At 32.3% G+C, this 20,048-nt stretch overlaps 1 protein-coding gene across 1 annotated transcript; it reads right to left on the bottom strand.

Moving 5' to 3' along the window:
* Positions 1-1,732: 1,732 nt before the first annotated feature.
* Positions 1,733-13,354, bottom strand: LOC118039456 (protein ALWAYS EARLY 3). Its single transcript, XM_035046160.2, has 19 exons — positions 12,912-13,354; positions 12,614-12,712; positions 12,251-12,313; positions 11,940-12,017; positions 11,157-11,331; positions 10,585-10,844; positions 10,174-10,507; positions 8,815-8,892; positions 7,470-7,690; positions 7,302-7,358; positions 6,057-6,380; positions 5,791-5,969; positions 5,401-5,683; positions 4,334-4,573; positions 3,579-3,737; positions 3,091-3,234; positions 2,780-2,998; positions 2,256-2,555; positions 1,733-2,145 (listed from the first exon to the last, which is right to left on the bottom strand). The coding sequence occupies exons 1-19, from the start codon at positions 13,014-13,016 to the stop codon at positions 1,981-1,983; spliced, it is 3,483 nt and encodes a 1,160-aa protein (XP_034902051.1). The 5' UTR covers positions 13,017-13,354; the 3' UTR covers positions 1,733-1,980.
* Positions 13,355-20,048: the final 6,694 nt, after the last annotated feature.

Here is a 20,048-nt window from a genome sequence, read left to right as displayed (position 1 = left end):
TACCTTGTATACTCCTTTAAATAGGGAATTTAAAGGTAACTACTACTAAATTTCTATTCCAAACTATGACATTCCTTAATTTAATGATCTTGTATCATACAGACTCTTTTTTATCTTCTAATCACTTATGTTGATCCATTCTTTGTTTTTAAAATCTTGTAGCATATAGACTCCTTTTGCATTCTAAAATTTCATCTCTTTTTTGGTTAGTTTGTGTATAACACTATTTTGATCTTAAATGGAAGAAATAAATCACTAAACAATTGTTCCTATTCAAGATTCTTGAAGACAAATCACATTTATCTCTCTTAAACTAATTAAATTCCTAATAGCTTTTCTTTTGATAAGATAGTTATAACTAATAAATCTTTATTTTTTTCATTAATGTGACCAGTTGATGAATATATAATAGATGATTTTTGAAATTATGCTCGAGACATGGGTAAGAGCATGATACTCACCCCCAATTTTATTTTATTTTTGTGGTTATTGATTAATTACTATAGTTGTTACATGGAGCACCCTCTAGCCCAATCTACTCTTATAAAGTAAAATACCAATAATATAATATAGAATTGATAGTAGTGCAAAGAAATATAATAGTAGCTGGGTGTTTGAGAGTATGGTTGCTGCTGTTGTTACTTTTCAAAGTGTTTTTTACTCGAAAATACATCAAAAAAAATAGCTTTTTTATTTTTTTAAAAATGATTTTTACATCAGCATATCAAAATGATTTAAAAACATCAAAAAATATTAATTTGAAACAAAGAAAAAAATAAAATAAAAATTAATTTTTTTCAAAAGCATTTTTAAAATACAAAAATAAATACAAGTTTGAGCATATAGTAGATAGAAAGGTAAATATCACTCCCTTTTTAACTTTTGTTGTTTATTTGCCAGTTTGAATTACATAGTCGGGGGCTCTTGAGTTTTTATTATGGTAATGTTATTAAATCTCGATACGGTGATTTATTAACTCAGTATATTTGGTGGTCTTAAATTGAACAGAGTAAAAAATTAAACATGTATAAAATTTAATTAACCTGATAAATGACAATTAAATTTTGACTCAATCAAAATTCAATTTAATTTTTTTTTTAAATCTTAAATATTTTTTTTTAAAAAATAAATATTCCACTTAGAACTTATCTAATCAACTCATATGAAACCATCAACAAGTAATCCAAGCCCTGTACAAATTAATGAACAGTTCAGATTTAATAACTTTGGATTGTGCCGATGAGAAGTCCAAGTAAGCGTAGTATGGGAAGCATTAAACATAAAAGCAATAATCGCAATACGGTGGGATACAGTGGACGGAGTACTTTTACTCATAGCACGATACCAAAGAGTATATTGATACAATTTCAAGATTGTCCTCGAAACAATGACTTGAATAAAAAACATTTCAAATTTTTTATTCATCTATTATTTCATTTGTGGCGTGATGTGCCTTGTTTTAAAAGAATGGAAGTACAAATATTATTTCTTCGTGGATTATTGATTTTTTTTATCCTATTAAATCTTGATATACATTCCAGGACTAAATAAATAAATTTCAAGGTAGAAAAAATAATGCACGTGCCTTCTTTCTTAAACTTAATAAAAAGACAAATGCTTGAAAATAACAAAAACATGTTAATTTCTGTTCTATAACATTTCATTAATTTTGATTAAAATCTAATTTTGTAACATTAACTTTTACCAAACACATATCAAAAGCAGCACCAACTACGACCACAACAAAGAGTAGAAATAATAGCCACCGTCACAACAAAACCAACACCATTGCCAAACTAAGCCTAGTAGCAGTTCCGTGCATTGAACTCATAGTGCACAAAGAATCACTGAGTTTTTAGGCACTGAATTCGATTTCTGTTTGGAAATCTAGGGAATTTAATTTCTGGCTATCCCATTCAGGCACAGATTTTACACAGATATATTGTACATTCTACAAGTAAAAAAGAAGATTGTTTTGAGCTACGTAGGTATCAGTGCTAATATCTGATTCTTAATTATCCCCATGAATTTCTGTATCTCTGCATAAATGGGAAGGTTAACTGAACAACACGGCTTCAGACTTATAACGGCAGAATCCAGTACCTGGGCAACATGACTCGGTGGAAATTGTCGTTCTGTACATTTCTGCAATTTGTTTGCTCAAGACAATTAGGGATTGTTCTCAACAATCAATGGAAAAGACAATATATCTTGAACGGAAAAAAGCAAAGTATATTGCATGCCTTAATGCTTACCTGAATCATTAGTAAAGTAGCTACACAGTGTGAAATAAGTTCTGAAGGGATTTGTACTTCATTTTCGTTGGACAAATTGTTCCACTTTGCATCAGGTGCATGGTTGATTGCCCCTGGATTTGCTGCACAGGAACTCAATTGATCCTGAGAAGCCGGACTGTCCTGAACTGAACTTGCAGGGACAGGAGATCTGATGGCTGGCACACTTAAATCATCTGCTAAAAGTTTATTATTTACAAAATCTATAGCATCCTCAATACTCTCAATGCTGCTTCCTTCCATCTTTAAGGATGACATTGCCTGAAATAGTTACAGTCAGAAAAAGGCAGTATAAACATTTTACCACAATGCGCTCACCATCAAAGGTTGTGCTAATAGCCCTAATTTTTCTTCAAGAAAACGGAGAGGATAGAGTTCTGACAATGTGGTCCACTTACACAGAGAAGTTAAAATGGTAGAAGATTAATATTGGTCTATAAAATAGCAAAATTTGCTGATAGTTGCAGAAGAATTGTTTCTTATACCTGCATAGCTGCATCAACCATTGTCTGGGCTTTTGTTCTTGAACTTTCTACAATTTCCACCACATGAGATCCAGATTCCTGAGTATCATCTGCAGAAGAATCAAAGGAGCTGCCATGGCAAGCTGGCTCGTCTATATTGGGTATGGACTTTGACAACACATGTTGGATGTTCCCTTGATATGTGTTACGTTGCCTCAAGAAAGAGAGAGCAGAAGAAACCTTCATGAAGAAGTAATCAAATCAGAAATTGGTGCTGGTGCATGATAAAGGGAAGTAATTGAATCTGAAAATTGTCCATGGATTGCTCATACCTGCTCGTTGACTTCATTTAACTGTAGAAGTACTGCAGCATAGTGCTTCTTAAAAGCTTCTGAATCCTTGAGAGAGTTTTTGCCATGTTTTTGGCTTTCAAACACCTCATCATTCATGTGCTTCAACTCAGACACCACAGCCTCCTGCACATTTAAATATCCATCAGCTTCTTTTTCAAACACCAGTGTCACCAGAATCATCCAAAAGGTTTCCAGTTAATTAACAAAAGCAAATACCATGTGAAACATAATTAATAAAATTTCTACATTAAGCATTAAGTGATGCAAAACTAATTTAAATAGTACTCAAAGTAAATAAACAATGAAGTTATTAAACAAATAATGGTACATAACACTAAATATGAAGCTGAGAGCACATAAATATAAGAGATCATCACAGGTGATGCCTCCTTGCTTGAGAAAACCTGTGAAACATATCAAAGTGGAAACATCCAAAGTTTAAGCATAATTAGCCATACAAATATAACCTTTTTGTCAAGAGCTCGAGTTAATTCAGAAAGAGCATGGATATCGGCTTCCTTAGCTTGGATCTGTGCACAAAATAAAGGCTGGGCATTTGTTGCTTGCTGGGTATTAACAGTTACACCTCCATTGTTGACTTGTGAATTAGAACCTCCCAAACCTCCCTGGTAAAGGCAATTTCTTCTTAGATCAATGAATAATGATAGAACACTTACATGAAATGCTTGGCAACATGAATGCAACTGTAACGCTGTGGAGTTGTTCACAAGTTGATATAGCAAAACTTCAATAAAGTCCGGTCCAATTAAAAATTTAATGGTGACTATTTAGTTCATCCATTACCAAAAGAATATTGAGTAAGATGGTAAAAATTTGTACTTTGAGAACTAGGGTCATTAATATACTTGAAACATAAAATCTCCCTATAAAGTGCTATTAGATTGCAAATGTGTTTTGGCATCTGACACAAATACCATTAGAGCATCCATCTGAGAGGCTTAGTTAAACATTTAAACCCCAAAGCATAAGTTAATGAGTGAATAGAATTATCAACATAACCCCACACCAATTACTCTTAGGCAAGTACTCAGGAATTTGACAGAGAAACCAAGAGGCGGCTAGTCTCAGTAAAGAATTGCACCCTTCATGAATTATAGAACCAATGAAAAACCACACTGCAGTTTAAATGAAAAAGGATCCTCTCCATTTTTCAGCAGGAAAAAAAAATGAATGTTGAACTTAAAGTACAAGGAATTCTCACCATTGGCTGCTGTAATAAAACACTACAGTGATAAGTCGACAGGGAAGTATGTGGAAGAGCACTGTTACCCTCCAGGTTCTCACATGGAGAAAATTTGAATCCTTCCATCTTCTTCTCTGCTGGTTGCCCACTGATTTTGAGCTCATTTAAGTTTTTCATGTATCTATTCAATGCAATATTGTGCCCTATCATAGATGCAGGCATATTTTCCAATGGATTCAAAGGCATGCAATCAACATCCTGCAGTAAAAAAGGCATCACATCAAGGTACTTGAAACGAAGAGCAATATACCATCATGAAAGAAAAACAGGATAAATATGCTGATTGAAGAGCTTAAAATAAGATAAACTGGACTATTAGCTCTAAGAAAAAAGTGAAGATAAGGGATATAAGATATTTGCAGCATGTTCTAAAGTCAAATATTTTTTGTTTGAGACAGAAGCAGAAAGGAAAGTTGCTACATTTGTTGGTCTAACATTCTCTAGGAGAAACACCTCCTTACTGGAACAATTTTATGCATCCAGAATAAACATAACCACCTTCATATTCAGGTATCTAAGTCAATGTCATGTGAAGGTGATGTTTCAAGTATAATAGGCTGTCGGGTAGAAGTGTTTAAAACTTATATGCAGTCGGTGCTGTTCACTGGTGATGGTGAGTTCACTCCTTGCAAACTAAGATACAGTGGAAGAAAACAGTTTTTAGTGATCGTTTGGCTTGCCTAATTTTTATGAATTTTTCAATTAGTTTCTTTAGTTTATAAATTGTGAGAAAGAAAGAAGCGCTTTTAACATTGGTAAAATAGATTCAACATCCTTAGTTTGCATACTATCACGGTTAGTTATTTATATTTAGATCATATTCACCATAACTGCATACTATCACAGTTAGTTATTTATATTTATATTTAAATCATATTCACCGTAACTGCAAGACAAAATCAACCATAATTTAGATCTCCAGGTGTAAATTCAACAAACTATAAAGTCCAAGCACGTAGAAAGTCAATCACCAAATGAAAATGTCTTAATTTCATAAAACAATTCAATAAAGACAAATGACTTACCATGACAAATTCAACCCCTAGTTCAGGTCGGTCAAACTGAACATGACACCGACTATGATCAACAGTTAATATACTTCCATCATGAATCTCACTTGTCCTTGGATGAAGCGCGATAATGCGTTGACCGACTGATAGAGGTCGAGCTAAATCAGTTGGTAGTCCTTCCCTAGTACCAGTACGAAGTTCAGCATAGTGTTCTCTAACAGATTCCCGATAATGGTTAAGCTTCTCTTTCTCTTCCTTCAAGAATTGCTCTGAAAATCTTCGTGGTTTACCAAGGGAACTGCATTGATGAGATGGTGCAAATCAAATTCTCTAGCTAAGACTTCAAGTATATGTCAAAGAAAAGAATCGAATGCAAGTGCAGAGATAAAATTGGAAGCCACAGACCTCCGAATGACACCCCATTCAACACGAGTTAGTCTTGGGATATGACCCAATCGAACATGCTCCAGGTATTCAACAAACTCCCTTTTAGAAAACCATGGATAATCTATTGCACTATAGAACCACTCAAAAACACACCATCTCCGCACTAGATACCGGGAAAGGCAATTAGAAAGCTTTCCCTGCAATAATTGAATATACTTATGACAAAGATAACCAGAGGTTCAGGAAAATTTCATGGAAATGTAAGAAATTGGCACATATCTAACCTTGAGACCAAGTACTCTATCCTGGAATGAAGGAATGAGAGTATTAGATTGGCTATTGACAATATTCTCTGAAGACTTGGAATCTCTCTCAACCAACATCTTTGGAGTGTTTAGTTTACGGCTACTCCTCACTTTAGTAGGCAAGTTGAATTGGCTGGCAGATAAAACCTGTATGGTAGTTGGAGCAGAATTATTCAATTCTCTTCCATGATTATTACTTGAAGAAGTACGTTCTGCAGATTTCATCAATTTCCCTTGTTTTGAGTGCGCAGCATACTGAGAGCGTTTTCCCTTACTCATAAGGTTATTATCATCTGTTGTAACCTATAATCAAGCACAGAGATATAAGGAACTTAGACAGATAAAAGATAGGGTCTAGAAATGAAAGTTCACATCGAGAGTGAGCTTTCATCAGGAACTTAGACAGATAAAAGATAAAAAATGCAACTAATATAAAAGTGGATGACACAACTAGAGATGAATGATATTTGTAATCCAAATACATGAAAATAAAGAAAAAGAGAAGTGCTGCCCTTACAACTTAAAAGTTGCCAAAAAGATACTACAAGATGCATTATAAACATATGATTGCTTTGAGATACAGCATGAATATAACAATAACTATAGGGAGCTTATAAACAACCAAGAACCAGTATCCACTTTTCCAACTACCCATTGCAAAAAATTAGAGCCCAGGTAAAGAGCAGAAAATTAATCATCAACAACCACTATCAGAGGATTTTTCGAAAAGCTGATGATTATCTAATCCAATGGATTTCTTACCCACATAAAGGCAGGTTAGCAAGTAAGAAGATAAGTGTGTAAAATGCAATTCTCAGTCCTCTCCTTGTTCCACAAAGAGTTTCAGTAGGACCTAACAGAGTAAAGGTCCCTAAGTTGAGACACACATGCTGTGCCTCCACTTACTGAAACAATCATAAATAACAATCTGGCAGCAGTAACAGTTATAACAATATTGTCAATGAGAATAATCCATATAATTATAGTACAATTGTAATAATATATATCAAGATAGAAGTTCAGAACTGAGTGCAGGTTACAGATTCATAAATTGCAAAATACACATCCTCTACATATAGGCTGAATTTTGTGGCAAGAACAATATGTTAGACACTAAACCAGGTGCCAAATGCATAATGTTATTTCCAAAAGATTGTAATCTGTTGAATGAAGCTTTGAAATAACTGAAAGATTTGCTGATTAAGATGGAAAAGAACTACACACCTCAACCTTTTGAGATTCACCTAGATAAGAATCAGCTTGCTCTTCATTTTCTGAAATCTGCAATAAGAAGCTTGCAGACTGGTCAGAATAAACTCATAAAGTATAAGAATCTAGCAAGGAAAGAAAAACAAGAAAAACAGCATCAGCTATGGTTACATAAATCCTTACTTTAGATGGCAAGTGTTTTTGTCTCCTTTTCCGCATCACAGGACCAAACTGATGGGCTGCATCTTTTTCTTCTGGAATAGAAGAAGCATTATGAGTGAAAACCTTTCCCTGTTTGGTTGTCTTGAAGGAGATAGGTTTTACACCAGGAGAAGAAGGATTCCCTTTCAGTTTAGACTTGGCAACAATTCCGGTCTTTTCTTCCTCAACATACACAGAAGATCCTGAAGGAAACAAAAAAAATTAGATTAAGAATTCCACAACAGAAATACAACATAGAATGTAATCCTGTACACTCAACAACAAAAATAAAGAAAGATTTCAAAGAGCTTAAGAATTGTACGAATATTTGTTTTTGTTAATACTGTCAAGGAGATTTTCATTACATGTGGTATAACACTCCCCCTCTCACATTCATGAGGAGCTAAATGAGTTACTACAAGAGGATCCCACATGAATGCGAGAGAAGAAAGTGGCAAGTTTGAATGGTTGACTTCTAATGAGTAAAAGATTTAATCCATGATCATGAAAACCATGTTCATATGGTTGCCAGCCTTGCATTTACTAATTCCAGCAAGGAAGAAAGGAAAAATGAAATCCATAGAAAATTAAATATCTAAGCGAAATAACATTGTTAAAATCACCAAAAAGTTGTCTGAAGATTGTTCATTTGTTTCTGATGAATTAAACATCATAAATCATAAAAAAAGTACCCCTAAAAGACATTTGTACATTTGAATAAAAACGTAGAAATCAATGGCAAACATGTTTAGTTTCTGATTGTGCCATTAGCTGCTGTGTCAGCATACAAGCTTACATATCAGTGGAAATACTGGCTTTATTATAGGTCCAAATTGGGTATCTAATGCAGGACTAAGCCAGTAATTTATCCCGACATTAGATGATAAATCAATGTTGTTTGTGAAAGTGTTGTGACTATTGTTTTGAGATTATACGAAAACATCACCCATAAATTTTCACAGAAATCTGAAAACTAATATCATTCTGGGCTATTAAAGTTGTAACTCAACAATAGGGATAAGTTATTCTCGGCTATTAAAGTTGTAACTCAACAATAGGGATAAGATCATCCAATTAAATTCCTTGTCCTTGTTCATTATAACTTCAACAAAATAGCATTAGCTATCCTTCAATACGTCAGTATGTAATAATTTCACAAATCAACGTCAAACTAACTTCAAAATGCATCCAAGTTTAATGTGTAATGAAGAATATGCACCTTAAAAAAAATTAGAAAATAAAAGGAGCAGCCCAGGAAGAAGAGGGGGCAACTGTTTCACAGTCAGGCTCACTAAAATAGTTTATGCAAAACATAATTGTATCCTACCAGTGTCAACAGGTGTTTCTGGCAACCTCAAGGACAAATCAGCCAGTGCTTCTAAGGCATCGAAGTCAGCATCTTCAACTACACAGAAAAAACAAGAAAAATGATGTCAGATATAACAAGATTCAACAGAGAGAGTGGTAATTCAACATTGAAGCTCAATCAAAGTAGAAAAAGAAAAACAAATCATCACAAATTTAAGCAATGGCCTAGAATAGAGACAGGTTGACCAACGCAAGGATTTCCACTGTTTAATATTTATATTTCCTTCAGGGTTTCCTATTATTCTGAACATATGATACCACTCAGAATTTTAGGTGTTCCAATCCTCATTAAGAAGTCATTTATTATATGCAAAAGACTGAAATGACAAGTTTTATACGAATTCAATTTAATGGCCATGATTCAGTTTTGCATTCCCAGTTAAACATTAAGTCTGCCCCAGTACAGGATGGAAATCTCATGCCAAGCATAACAACTCAGCTTAAAAAATTGATGAAACTTTTTCTATAATCCGCAGAAAAATAGTAATGGCCCCATTAAGTCGGTATCAAATCCAATTAGAGTGGGGTATTATACAAGTAACAAGGAAAAATGAAATGGAACTGCAGAACATCTCATTGACTTCTATAGAAAAGCAATTAAAGCCTGAGATTTTTTCTTTCCCCTATTTTTCTGCAGTGGATGGATGCAACAATCACTTTTTTTTTTTCCAGTAGTAATGGATGCAAAACTTGGTTGGCCAAAGACAGTTATAGTTAGAAGCAATCACAATCTTCTACAGATATCTGCTAAAGTAAACCAGAAAATTCCATGATTGAAATAGAATCATACTAGCTTCTTTAAGCAGATGGTCAAAAGTTTCTTAAAGCATGCAAGATTTGAGACTGGATGCCTTGAGATTCATTATCAGCTTAAGACAAGATATTGCTTTCAATAAGAGAGAACACAAAATGATAAATTTAGCAAGTTCCATCTTTCTTTGGTACCATCTCTAGCTTGAATCCATATCATATTACAGCCAAAAGGAGTGCTTAGATACATTTCCAATAGCTTCCAGAATATTAAAACTATACTTCAGAAAAAATGCGATTACAAGCAATGACGAGAATATGTTATTGCAGATTAAAATCTTCCAAATAATATTAGCAAAAGACTACAAAAAGTAATGCAACTGATGTTAATGGAAACTAATGAATAAACAGCTAATTTGCACAACCATGAGATATCAAAGAAAGGAAAGACTGAAAACTGCCAGAAATGCCACTTTCAAGCAAATTAAAGGATTCCTAGACATGAAAGAGTGACAGAAGAACAGATAGAGGACAGGGGAACTTGGTTTAGATGAAATCACTGCCATACCTTCTCCAAACAGAACCTTCTTACTTCTTTTTCTTGAACCCTTGGAGGACCTCACAAGTTTTGTATCTGCAACCTCCATTTCAAATAATTCTTCGACAGCATCCAGTTTCTGCCCTTCCTCTGTCCCACTGCAAGCTTCTCTCACATCATCCAAATTATCGTCTAAATCTTCTGCTGGTGGCCTCCTTCCATAATATCTCTTCGCCTTCCAAAAGCTTTCATCTTTTACATAATCCACAACATCAGCTTCTGTGCTGCCTAAGCTTAATTCACAACCCACCTCTTCCATTTCACCACCATGAAGCTTGGCACTCATCATCTTTGATTCAGCATGCTGAACCACAATTGATTAATAAACAAATTTTATACCAATCAGAAGAAATAATAGAGGCCACCAAATAAATGAAATACCATTTGTTCATCATGCTGAGCATGTGAGGGCATCTTTGTTTTTCTTTTTGGAGTTTGGGACACTTGGGGAGAACCGCCTCTTTGTGAAGCCTCAGTCAAGACCAATGCTATCTCATGAGCAACATCATCATCAACAGCATCAGCCTTTACTTTCAAACCTTGCCGAATTGGGGAAACATACTTCTCCTCACTGAATTTATCAAAGGAATATGTAACAGGGACACGAGGAGTCCTCTTCCCAACAGCCCAAGGCTTGCTTCCTAAAAGAAATCCAAAGAAATGGACAAAAAGAATCCTAAATAACATTTTCATAATGGAAGGTTTTTGTCCTTGCATGTGTGTCTCGGGAAGAAGTAGTGCATGAGCAGGCACACAAGAGAATAAACCAAAATGCATAGAAAAGAAACACGTAAAATATGCACCAATTTCAAGCATGAAAATAAAAATACAATTTCATAAGTATCACCCCAGAAAAAGAAAAGAAAGAGCAGTGTATACATATATGGTAATCTACTACTATATGCATGCATGCATGCAAAGACATGAGGCCTGCAGGGAGGATTTTTTTGTACCAGTCCGTCTCTTCTTTAACAATGACAAGCAGCCATAATTTGATGCAGCTGGCTGGGATTGTAGAAGATCTGGAACTGGTGGTGCATCAGATCCTTTGGTTACCCGTGCACGCTTCTGAGATTTTCGAGAGGTTCCTGTGCCCCCATTGCTTTCTATCTCACTGTCACTCTCTCCCTGTCCATGAGCATCAGAGTTCAAATCATGATAGATAAAAATAGCACAAGTAGAAAAAAATTTACCTCATTGAACAGTCACCAATACCCAAAGGAAAAAATTAAAAGCATTCTTAGTATGAATCAGCTAAATTATATGGTTGAGACTAAATAAATCCTCCCTTACTACTTTGACCTCTATTAAACTCATTATTTTACATTTATTGTCTAACCATCAATAATTTGCCTCACTTAACTAGTGGTACTAGCTTATTTTGGCCAAGCAATGGACCAGTGAGAAGAATCAGAACATTTAAAGAAACAGATAGAGGAGGAGCAGAATCACTGTCATGTTATAAAGCTCATGAATTGCAACAAGCTAGATAGAGGAGAAGCAGAATCACTGTCGTGTTATAAAGCTCATGAGTTGCAACAAGCTAGATAGAGGAGGAGCAGAATCACCGTCGTGTTATAAAGCTCATGAATTGCAACAACCTAGACAGGCTTCCAATCACCAGTTTAGCTCTCCCAGAACTTAGGGTAGAATCACCAACCAATTTTGAGTAATTCTAAAAAACATTATAGAATTAATATCCATGGGGAGTTCTACAAAAACCTTCCCAATCTTACCAGATTAGAGTAGTGATCAGTCATCATTGCAATTAGCCCAGCAGCAGAAGCAAAGCCCTTTGGAAGAGATAAGTAAGCCTGAAAAAACAGAACATATATATGACCAACTTCAACAAACAAAAGTCATGCATAATATAACTACCTCTCCATTCAGTCACATAATATGCAGAAAATTATTTTATAAAAAGGTTAAAAAAGTATCACATCAATGTAACAAGATGAAATTCAACAGACAAATCTCCTATTGTAAAAAGGTAGAAGGTTTTCAAATCAAGATCAAATAATTGTCCGGTATTTAATTCAACACTTACCTTATTCATAGTATAAAGGGCTTCTACCATTTCCACAGATCGGTTCCGCACCGCAGCTGCTACCTATAACCACATGAAAAAGAGAAAAAAGAAAAAAAGAACATGGTAAGGTGATAATGCAATGATCAATATCAACAAAAGTCGCCTTGTTCCCAATTGCAATACATCAAATCACCTGTTCCCATAAAACTTACTTAAAACCTCGAGTAAATTTCTTTCCATATCATACAGACCAAACAAAGAAAAAATCTTAATTAACACCACCATATTTAACTCTTGCAACCTAAATCTAGTAAAAAGAACAAAAAGCGAAACAAAGTTGAGGAACAGTTGACAGGAAGGTACTGCTATGTACTAACTAACCTTCTCCCAATCCTTTCCATGTTTCCGATACGCCTTATAGAACCTTTCTAGCTCTTCCTTACCCCATTGTGGCCCTAACATTTCAGATAACTTCCTCTTCTGCACGTAAATTAAATTAAATTAAATAAATAAATAACTCTATGCTCAGTAATCCAAATCAAGCACGTTAATTTATAACATCACTTAATTAACTAATCTATTAACAAGATAATCCACTAACAAAAACACCATAATAACGGCAATAATTCAAATCCTCTAAAATTCAAACAAAAAGAAAATGAAAATTCGAGAAACTGACCCGCGGCTTGCTTTTGTTAATAATAACTGCTGCATTTTTGGTAGATGTGACTTCATTAACGTTTGAATACCGCTTATTTACACTTCTCTTTCTGGACGGGGCCATCAGTGACTCCTACAGTTCCTTCAATTACCTAAAAACAGAGAGTCCGACTCGCGATTCTCAATTTCGCTTCCGATTTTAGAGAAATTGCGGAGGAGAATTTAGAGAGAGAGGTTGAAATTTGGCGAAATTAAGTGAAGGAGAGACTGAAATTTGATGAACTGGCAGATTCGATGGTGAGTTCATCGTAATGTGATTGTTCACTCAGTGAAGAGAGAGAACGAAGAGCGGAAATCGATCGATCAGGCGGCAGCCAAGAAGCGATTTGGAGACGACGGAGATTTTTCAATGGTATTGTGGTGGTGGAGGTGATAATTGGGAGATGGAGAAATCGGGGGTTATAACCGCGAAACTTTAAAAAATAAACATACTCTTTTTAGTTTTTACTAATAATTTTTTTAGATTTTTGCTTTGTGTTATTTTTTTTTATTTTTCACTTTTAATAATTGGTAATAAAAACTATATATTATACATATTATATGTATAAAATGTTATTTAAAACGACAATAGAAAATGTTAAGTATGTTATTGTTTTGGATCAACAACAGTTTAATTTATTTGGGGCATATAATAAAATATTAAGTTTAAAAATAACAATCCTACCTACAGGGTAGTTCGTAGTTTGTTAAAATAGTAATTTTTTTTTTTTTTTTTTTAAAAAAATATATATATATATATATATAATGTTATTTTTTTTTTTGTTTTTATAGTTGTGGGTCGAAAAAATATATTTAAAAAAAACTATAAATTATAACTTTATCAAAATAAAGTTTTTAATATGATTGATATAAAATTATGGTGTGTATTAACTCACATTATATCACATTATAAAAATAAAGTATAAAGACCTTGAGGAGTGTAATTTAACTGGTCAAACTCTAAATTTACTTTTTATAGATTACAAGTTCGAGTCCCACAAATCTCAATGCTACTAGAAACTTATATGGTTTTTAACTACAAGACAAGTGAAATTAGTCGAGATATACGCAAACTAACCCAAACATCCAGGTTAATTAAAAAAAATATAACAAAAATAAAGACTAATAAAAAATACATGATATATTTGAATACAAGAATGAAGATAATATCATGTGATCCAATTAAACATTATATCTGAATTTATATACAATTTTTTTTATTATATTTATTAATAATATGTATATGTATATGTTAAATAATCTTTTTGATTTTTTTTCTAAGTTTATTTTGATTGATTTTGTTTAATAAATGTGAAATTTTTTTTTTTTCATGATTAATATACTAGAATTAATAAAAATTGATTATAAAACATATCATTTATATTTTCAATAAAGGTATGCCTTTGATGAAAACGAATATAAAAGATTGAGAAAAACTGAATTTGAAATAAATATAGTTGGATATAAAAGTTAGGAAAAATTTATAAAATGAATCTACCTTTTGATCCCTACTCAATTATGTGTAAATTCTCAATTAATTGTTTTTAAAGATTTAAAAGCTCAATTGTAAGATTCCATTTAAAATTTTCATATATTTATGGATACCAACATTTCTTCAAAGTAATGTTGTTTGTAACTTTGTATTGCACTTTAGAATAATAATAATAATAATAATAATCATAAAACTAATTTGTATAGTCACATTATGCTGCATTGTCACTAAAACTAAAAATACAGTTGTTCTATTTTTTTATCAAGATAAATTTTATTTATAAATATATCTCTTATTTATCTTAGTCCCCATAATATTTTTAATTGAAATTATTATTTTTATTTAAAGAAAAATATATTTTATGATTATTAAAGTAAATCAAGAGCGCATATTCATATTTTGTGTAATTGAAAGCTAAATATTGATAATGTAAAATCTCAGTGAAATTATTATATCATTCATGTAAAGGAAAAAAAAGAAACATGGGATAATTTTTTTTCTCAAACTTATATAGGAATATCTGAAATTTCTAATGAAATTTTAGCAGTTTTTCTCATATTAGAAGATCCCAAGTTATCGATAAATCATCTTGTATTCATCTTATACTCATTTCTCAAATGCATCACAATCACATTGATGTTCAATTCAACGATTCATTCATGAATATATATATAGCATCCCATCTACTCATTTTCTTTCATATTTAAACATGCATAATTTAACAAGTAAAGAGGACATGCAAACATCATGATTTTAACACATAAAATAGTACAACATCTAATATAAAGAGAATACTATTACAATCTAAGTTACATGATTACTAAAAAAAATACATGGATGTTTTCTTAGATTCTTGATCCATATAAAAGGGAACTAAAGGAACTAAATGCCACTCCTGGTGTGGGTGGAAAGGACCTGTAATTTCATAGTTTTTAAAATAATATAGTAAGGGTAAATATAGTTGAGAAGGAAAAATCATATAATACATGCACATATAATTAAACATATATTCAACAGTATGTCATCATACTTCTTTGAAAATTCTCATTTAACTTTCCATCAATACATCCCTAATCATCATTCCCGAAAGCATTCAACATCTTCATTTTATAAATATTCACAAATGTATCTCCCCTTTTCCTTTTCATAAAGGATACCAACAATACTGCTTTTTCCCAAACCTAGGAAGGTTATTGCCGACACTAATGACACTCATCAATGCCTTTAGTCGTCCATTCTCAGGTCGACTAAATCAAATCCTTGAGAATGTCGACATCAAAGTAACATGGTGATGTCATTCACTATTTCTAAACCAAAATAGTCAATCAATGTTCCATACCACCTTGGAGTATCCTCGGAAATACCGATGTCAAGGATCCTTGACATTATTAGCTTTCACCTCATGAAAGCTAATCAAGTTTCATGAATTTTCCAATATCAACGTCACTCGTCGATATCATTAACTATTCTCAATCCAAACAGTTAATAAAGTTCAAAATTTCTCATCCTGTGTAATGGTCATGCAGATGTTGGCAAACCTTACTAACATTATTAGCCTCCCATATCTGGGACTGGCTAATCAAATCCAAGTAGTGGTTATTCGTGAAATTCATTACCACCATTCATCATCCCCGATTAGATTCATAACTCAAATTTGTTTTTCATTTCTCATTCATTCTATTTTATTTTTTCTCTCATCAATCTCTTTTATAGGCAAAAGATGCAAAATTTAAGGCTCCGTTTGTTTGCTGGAAAGTAGTTTCCTTTTAAAAAGTGAATTCCGGGAAAAGTGAATTCCGAGAAAGTATTTTTCGATGTTTGGTAGTGTAATGGAAAATAAGTTGGAAAACACTTTCCAGTGTTTGGTTATGTCATGGAAAATGAGCTAGAAAATAACTTATTAATATTTTATTTTTTTTCAAATTTATTAAAATAACGAGGAACAAATCTTACAAATTAAAAAGTTGAATGAGAATAAAATTGTAAAAAATATAATTTCATAAATTATCTCAAATAAAATAAATAATAATCAAAATAATAGAGATCAAATCTAAAAAATAAAAAAATTGGAAGATGAAGAAATTAAAATAATAATAATTAACATTTCATAAAGTATTTCAAATAAAATAAGTAGCAATCAAAAGAATGTTGACCAAATTTGATAGATAAAAAACTTTAATTAAAAAATGATAAGGGAAAATCAAATAGCAATTATAAAAATGAGGACCAAAGTTAATATAAAAATTAAATTCTAAGGGATGAAATTGAAAAACAAATATTCAAAACAAAATATATGTATAGTAATCAAAAGTTTGAGGATCAAATTTGATATAATCAACAAATAATATGACATTTCTAAATTTTTCACAACTTCCGGAAAGTGTTTTTCGCCCAAAATAAAAGGAAAACATTTTTCTGAAAACCAAGCCAAATTTTTCTTTCACTAGATAGTGTTTTTTGTTGACCGGAAAGTGTTTTCCGTTGACCAACTTTTCTAATGACAAACAAATACAGGAAAGTTTGGAAAGTGATTTTCCAGAAACCACGTTCTGGGAAACAAACACAACCTAAAACAAACTACTAAAATCACCATTATTTAGAGATGGTATTAGTATAGAATACCTACTTGCCAGAAGCTCAATTAACGCTCCCTTGTTGTTATTGTACTCCTCTTGCAGTTTCTCCTGAATCCACAAGTACAACCGTTTACCCCATATTCAAATCACATTTTGCAAAATAACACTAACGACAACGTTTACTCTTCTTTTAAAATTGTTTCTCTTATGTTTACGTTCTCAATACACCACTTAAGATTACAGTTCATTATCAAATCTTAATGGACAATCACAAGATTGCATTCCGAGTATGGTTTATTTCCTTACGAATGTTAAGGTATGACGTTATAAATTTCTGAAAGAAAGGAAACTAGTTACTGCCCTTGATATGGGTGAATTTCCCTATTTTGTCAATTTTGCTAAATTTGCCAGCAGGGGTGGCAGCTTGAACTTTGATTAGTACTTAAAAGTATATTTTTATCAAGGTTTTATATCATTATTTTGCATTTGAAGTATCAATAACTCCTTAACTAAAGCATGTTTTATAATAACATATCTAATAATATAAGATACCTTTAATTTACGGTAAATATTCATCTTAAATACAGGCCTATCATATAAATAAAATGATTGATTGATGAGTTTAAGTACTGAAATTAAAAGGATAAAGAGAGGGCCAAACTTAGAAAAGAGATGTTAGTTCAGTCCAAACTGGAACACTATTTGGTAATTGGGTCATATCTGGAGCTGTAGATCTCGGATTTAGGTTTGCTTTATATGGATGGAAAGATAAGGCATAGGTCTAAAACTTTCATGTGGAGTCCAAGATTTAAAAAGGCCATTTTCAAGTCCAAATTATAGCAACAATAGAGAAGTCCGAATCTGTCCTAAAGCCCAGACACTGTTCAGTGTTCAGCCCATATCTCAAGTTCTAGAAGTCCAAATGACCTCAATATTTTTTTTTTAGAAAGCTAAGATAATTTCCTAGAACTTTCATGAGTAAAGTTGGTTCAAATTCTGATGTTAGTAATGACATTTTATTCAGACAAGAAGATAAGTATTGTCACCAAGTTAAGATGTGGCCACCCACTCAACAATTATTAATCAAATCAATAGTTCCAAATTTTAGCCTATAAAAGGAGGCATTTGCCATGCATTTAAGCATCTTGGTTGTTTAGATCAAGATCATGCTCTTTATTTCTTTCTTTATATTTTTGTAATGTTTAAGTTTTATTTCATGTTATATTTTTCTTAATCTCTTGTTTATGCTTTTCATTTTCTTTACTATACTTATGTTCTTATGTTGTTTATTTATGTTTCTCTTCTTCATAATGTTTAGCTAAGTTTATTATGTGAAGATGAAAAGGTTTCACTAATAATGTTAGAATAGGTATAATATAAACTCAACATGGACTTCAATGTTTATATCCAAGAAAGTTTGTTATTAACATGTCTTATCTTTTTATCTTACTAATTCTTAATACCTTGCTTGTTAAATGATTAATTTAGATTTGTGTTGTATAACACTTGGTACAAGAAATGCTTGACACTTTCATAGCTAACCGTATGGTATAATTTACACATGTGCTAGAAAGGAACTTGATTTGTTGTTAACATAAGTTAGCATTATGAATTCCTGACAATATTTAAAAGTATGATGTTATTTAAATAAGATAATTAATATGATCATGTTAAAAAATTATAATGAACTATTAATGATAAATCATCCAATTGGAACCTTCTTTGTGTGTGGTTTCTAATTGATTAATAAAAAGAGTTTATACTATACTTATTTCTAATACTATTAGTGAATCCTCTAACCTTGACAATTGTTTTATCATTGTTTAATCCTTACATCGATATCCCATAAAATTCTCATAAACTCTTTATTTTATTATATATATATATATATATATTATTTATAATTTCTATAGTTAATCTCTTTGTGGTTCGAACTTGGTCTTGTCAAGTTATTTATTACTTCGACACTCCTGCACTTGGAAGAAAACATCAATATTTTGGTCATGTCAACCTCCTTTTAGATTTTTACATATATCTTGAGCTCTAGAGCTCCAAATTAAACGAGGTTAGACTTGTTGGAAAGATAACATCTCAGACTACAACTTCTAAGAAGAAGCCTTTCTCGAATTCTATCGTCTTCAGGCTCGAATCCTTTCAAGAATCAAGATGATGAATCTATCTAGTTTTCTTCAATGGGTGAAATGTATCTGCAATTATCTCCAGTCCCCCTTTGCTCCTTCGTTACAACCCTACCCATGCCATATACAAGGTAACCTTTCTCATTATGATCTCCTAAGGCCGTTTACGCTAATTTAATAATTTTTTATAAGGTGATCCAGGATCGCTTCAAGAATATGCACGTTATTATACTTCCATGATTTCCTTCATCTTGTAATTGTCCCTCAAACACGCCTTAGGACATACATATGATCTAAGAACTCCTTTTCACCCTACCTAACTTACGAAACCGATTTACATGTTCTCATATCATAAAATTACTTGGTCTCTTTGTTAGTGAACTTTTCATTACACCTAACTCATTCATTATCATTATATGAAAATTTTGAAAACTCCTCCTTCCCTTTCTAAACTTGTCTTGGCCAAACTTGGCCCAAAGGAAACTAAGTGTTCCTTCTCCTCTCCATGTGATAATTTCTTTTTCCTAGTTATTTTTCACCTCATAACAACACATCTCAAGTAATTTGACAAAGAAAATCATAAGTTTTACCCTTCTCATTTATTTACATAATGGTCGACCACCTTGTATCTTTAACCCATTGATTTTTCTTTGTTGTTCTTGCGTCATTTCACATTGAAGGTAACCTATAACACTTTAATTGATCCAATTCTAAAAAAATTTGCATTTTCCCCAAATTGTGTTCAAGAACCCTAATTTTGAATTCAAGAAATTTGTATAGTTCAAACCAAATTTAAGATTAATTCATAAGATTTTGTTTAGGACTCCTTACTTGATGATAATTTGAATTTCGCTCCTCAATTGATTGAAAAATTTCAGCCATTTTTTCTCTTGTATGCAGCTTGCCCCCCT

The sequence above is a fragment of the Populus alba genome, chromosome 8 (assembly GCF_005239225.2).
Source record: "Populus alba chromosome 8, ASM523922v2, whole genome shotgun sequence".
In the NCBI taxonomy this organism is placed as follows: domain Eukaryota; kingdom Viridiplantae; phylum Streptophyta; class Magnoliopsida; order Malpighiales; family Salicaceae; genus Populus; species Populus alba.
Note: the sequence above shows the minus strand (reverse complement) of the source record. Positions and strands in the feature narration are given on the sequence as shown.

Excerpts from the sequence above, each read along its gene's own strand:
- LOC118039456 (XM_035046160.2), bottom strand. The coding sequence starts at position 13,016 with ATGGCCCCGTCCAGAAAGAGAAGTGTAAATAAGCGGTATTCAAACGTT. Across the intron at positions 12,314-12,613 it reads ATGGAAAGGATTGGGAGAAG|GTAGCAGCTGCGGTGCGGAA; the intron begins GTTAGTTAGTAC and ends ATGTGGTTATAG. Across the intron at positions 11,332-11,939 it reads CTGATCACTACTCTAATCTG|GGAGAGAGTGACAGTGAGAT; the intron begins GTAAGATTGGGA and ends GCTCATGGACAG.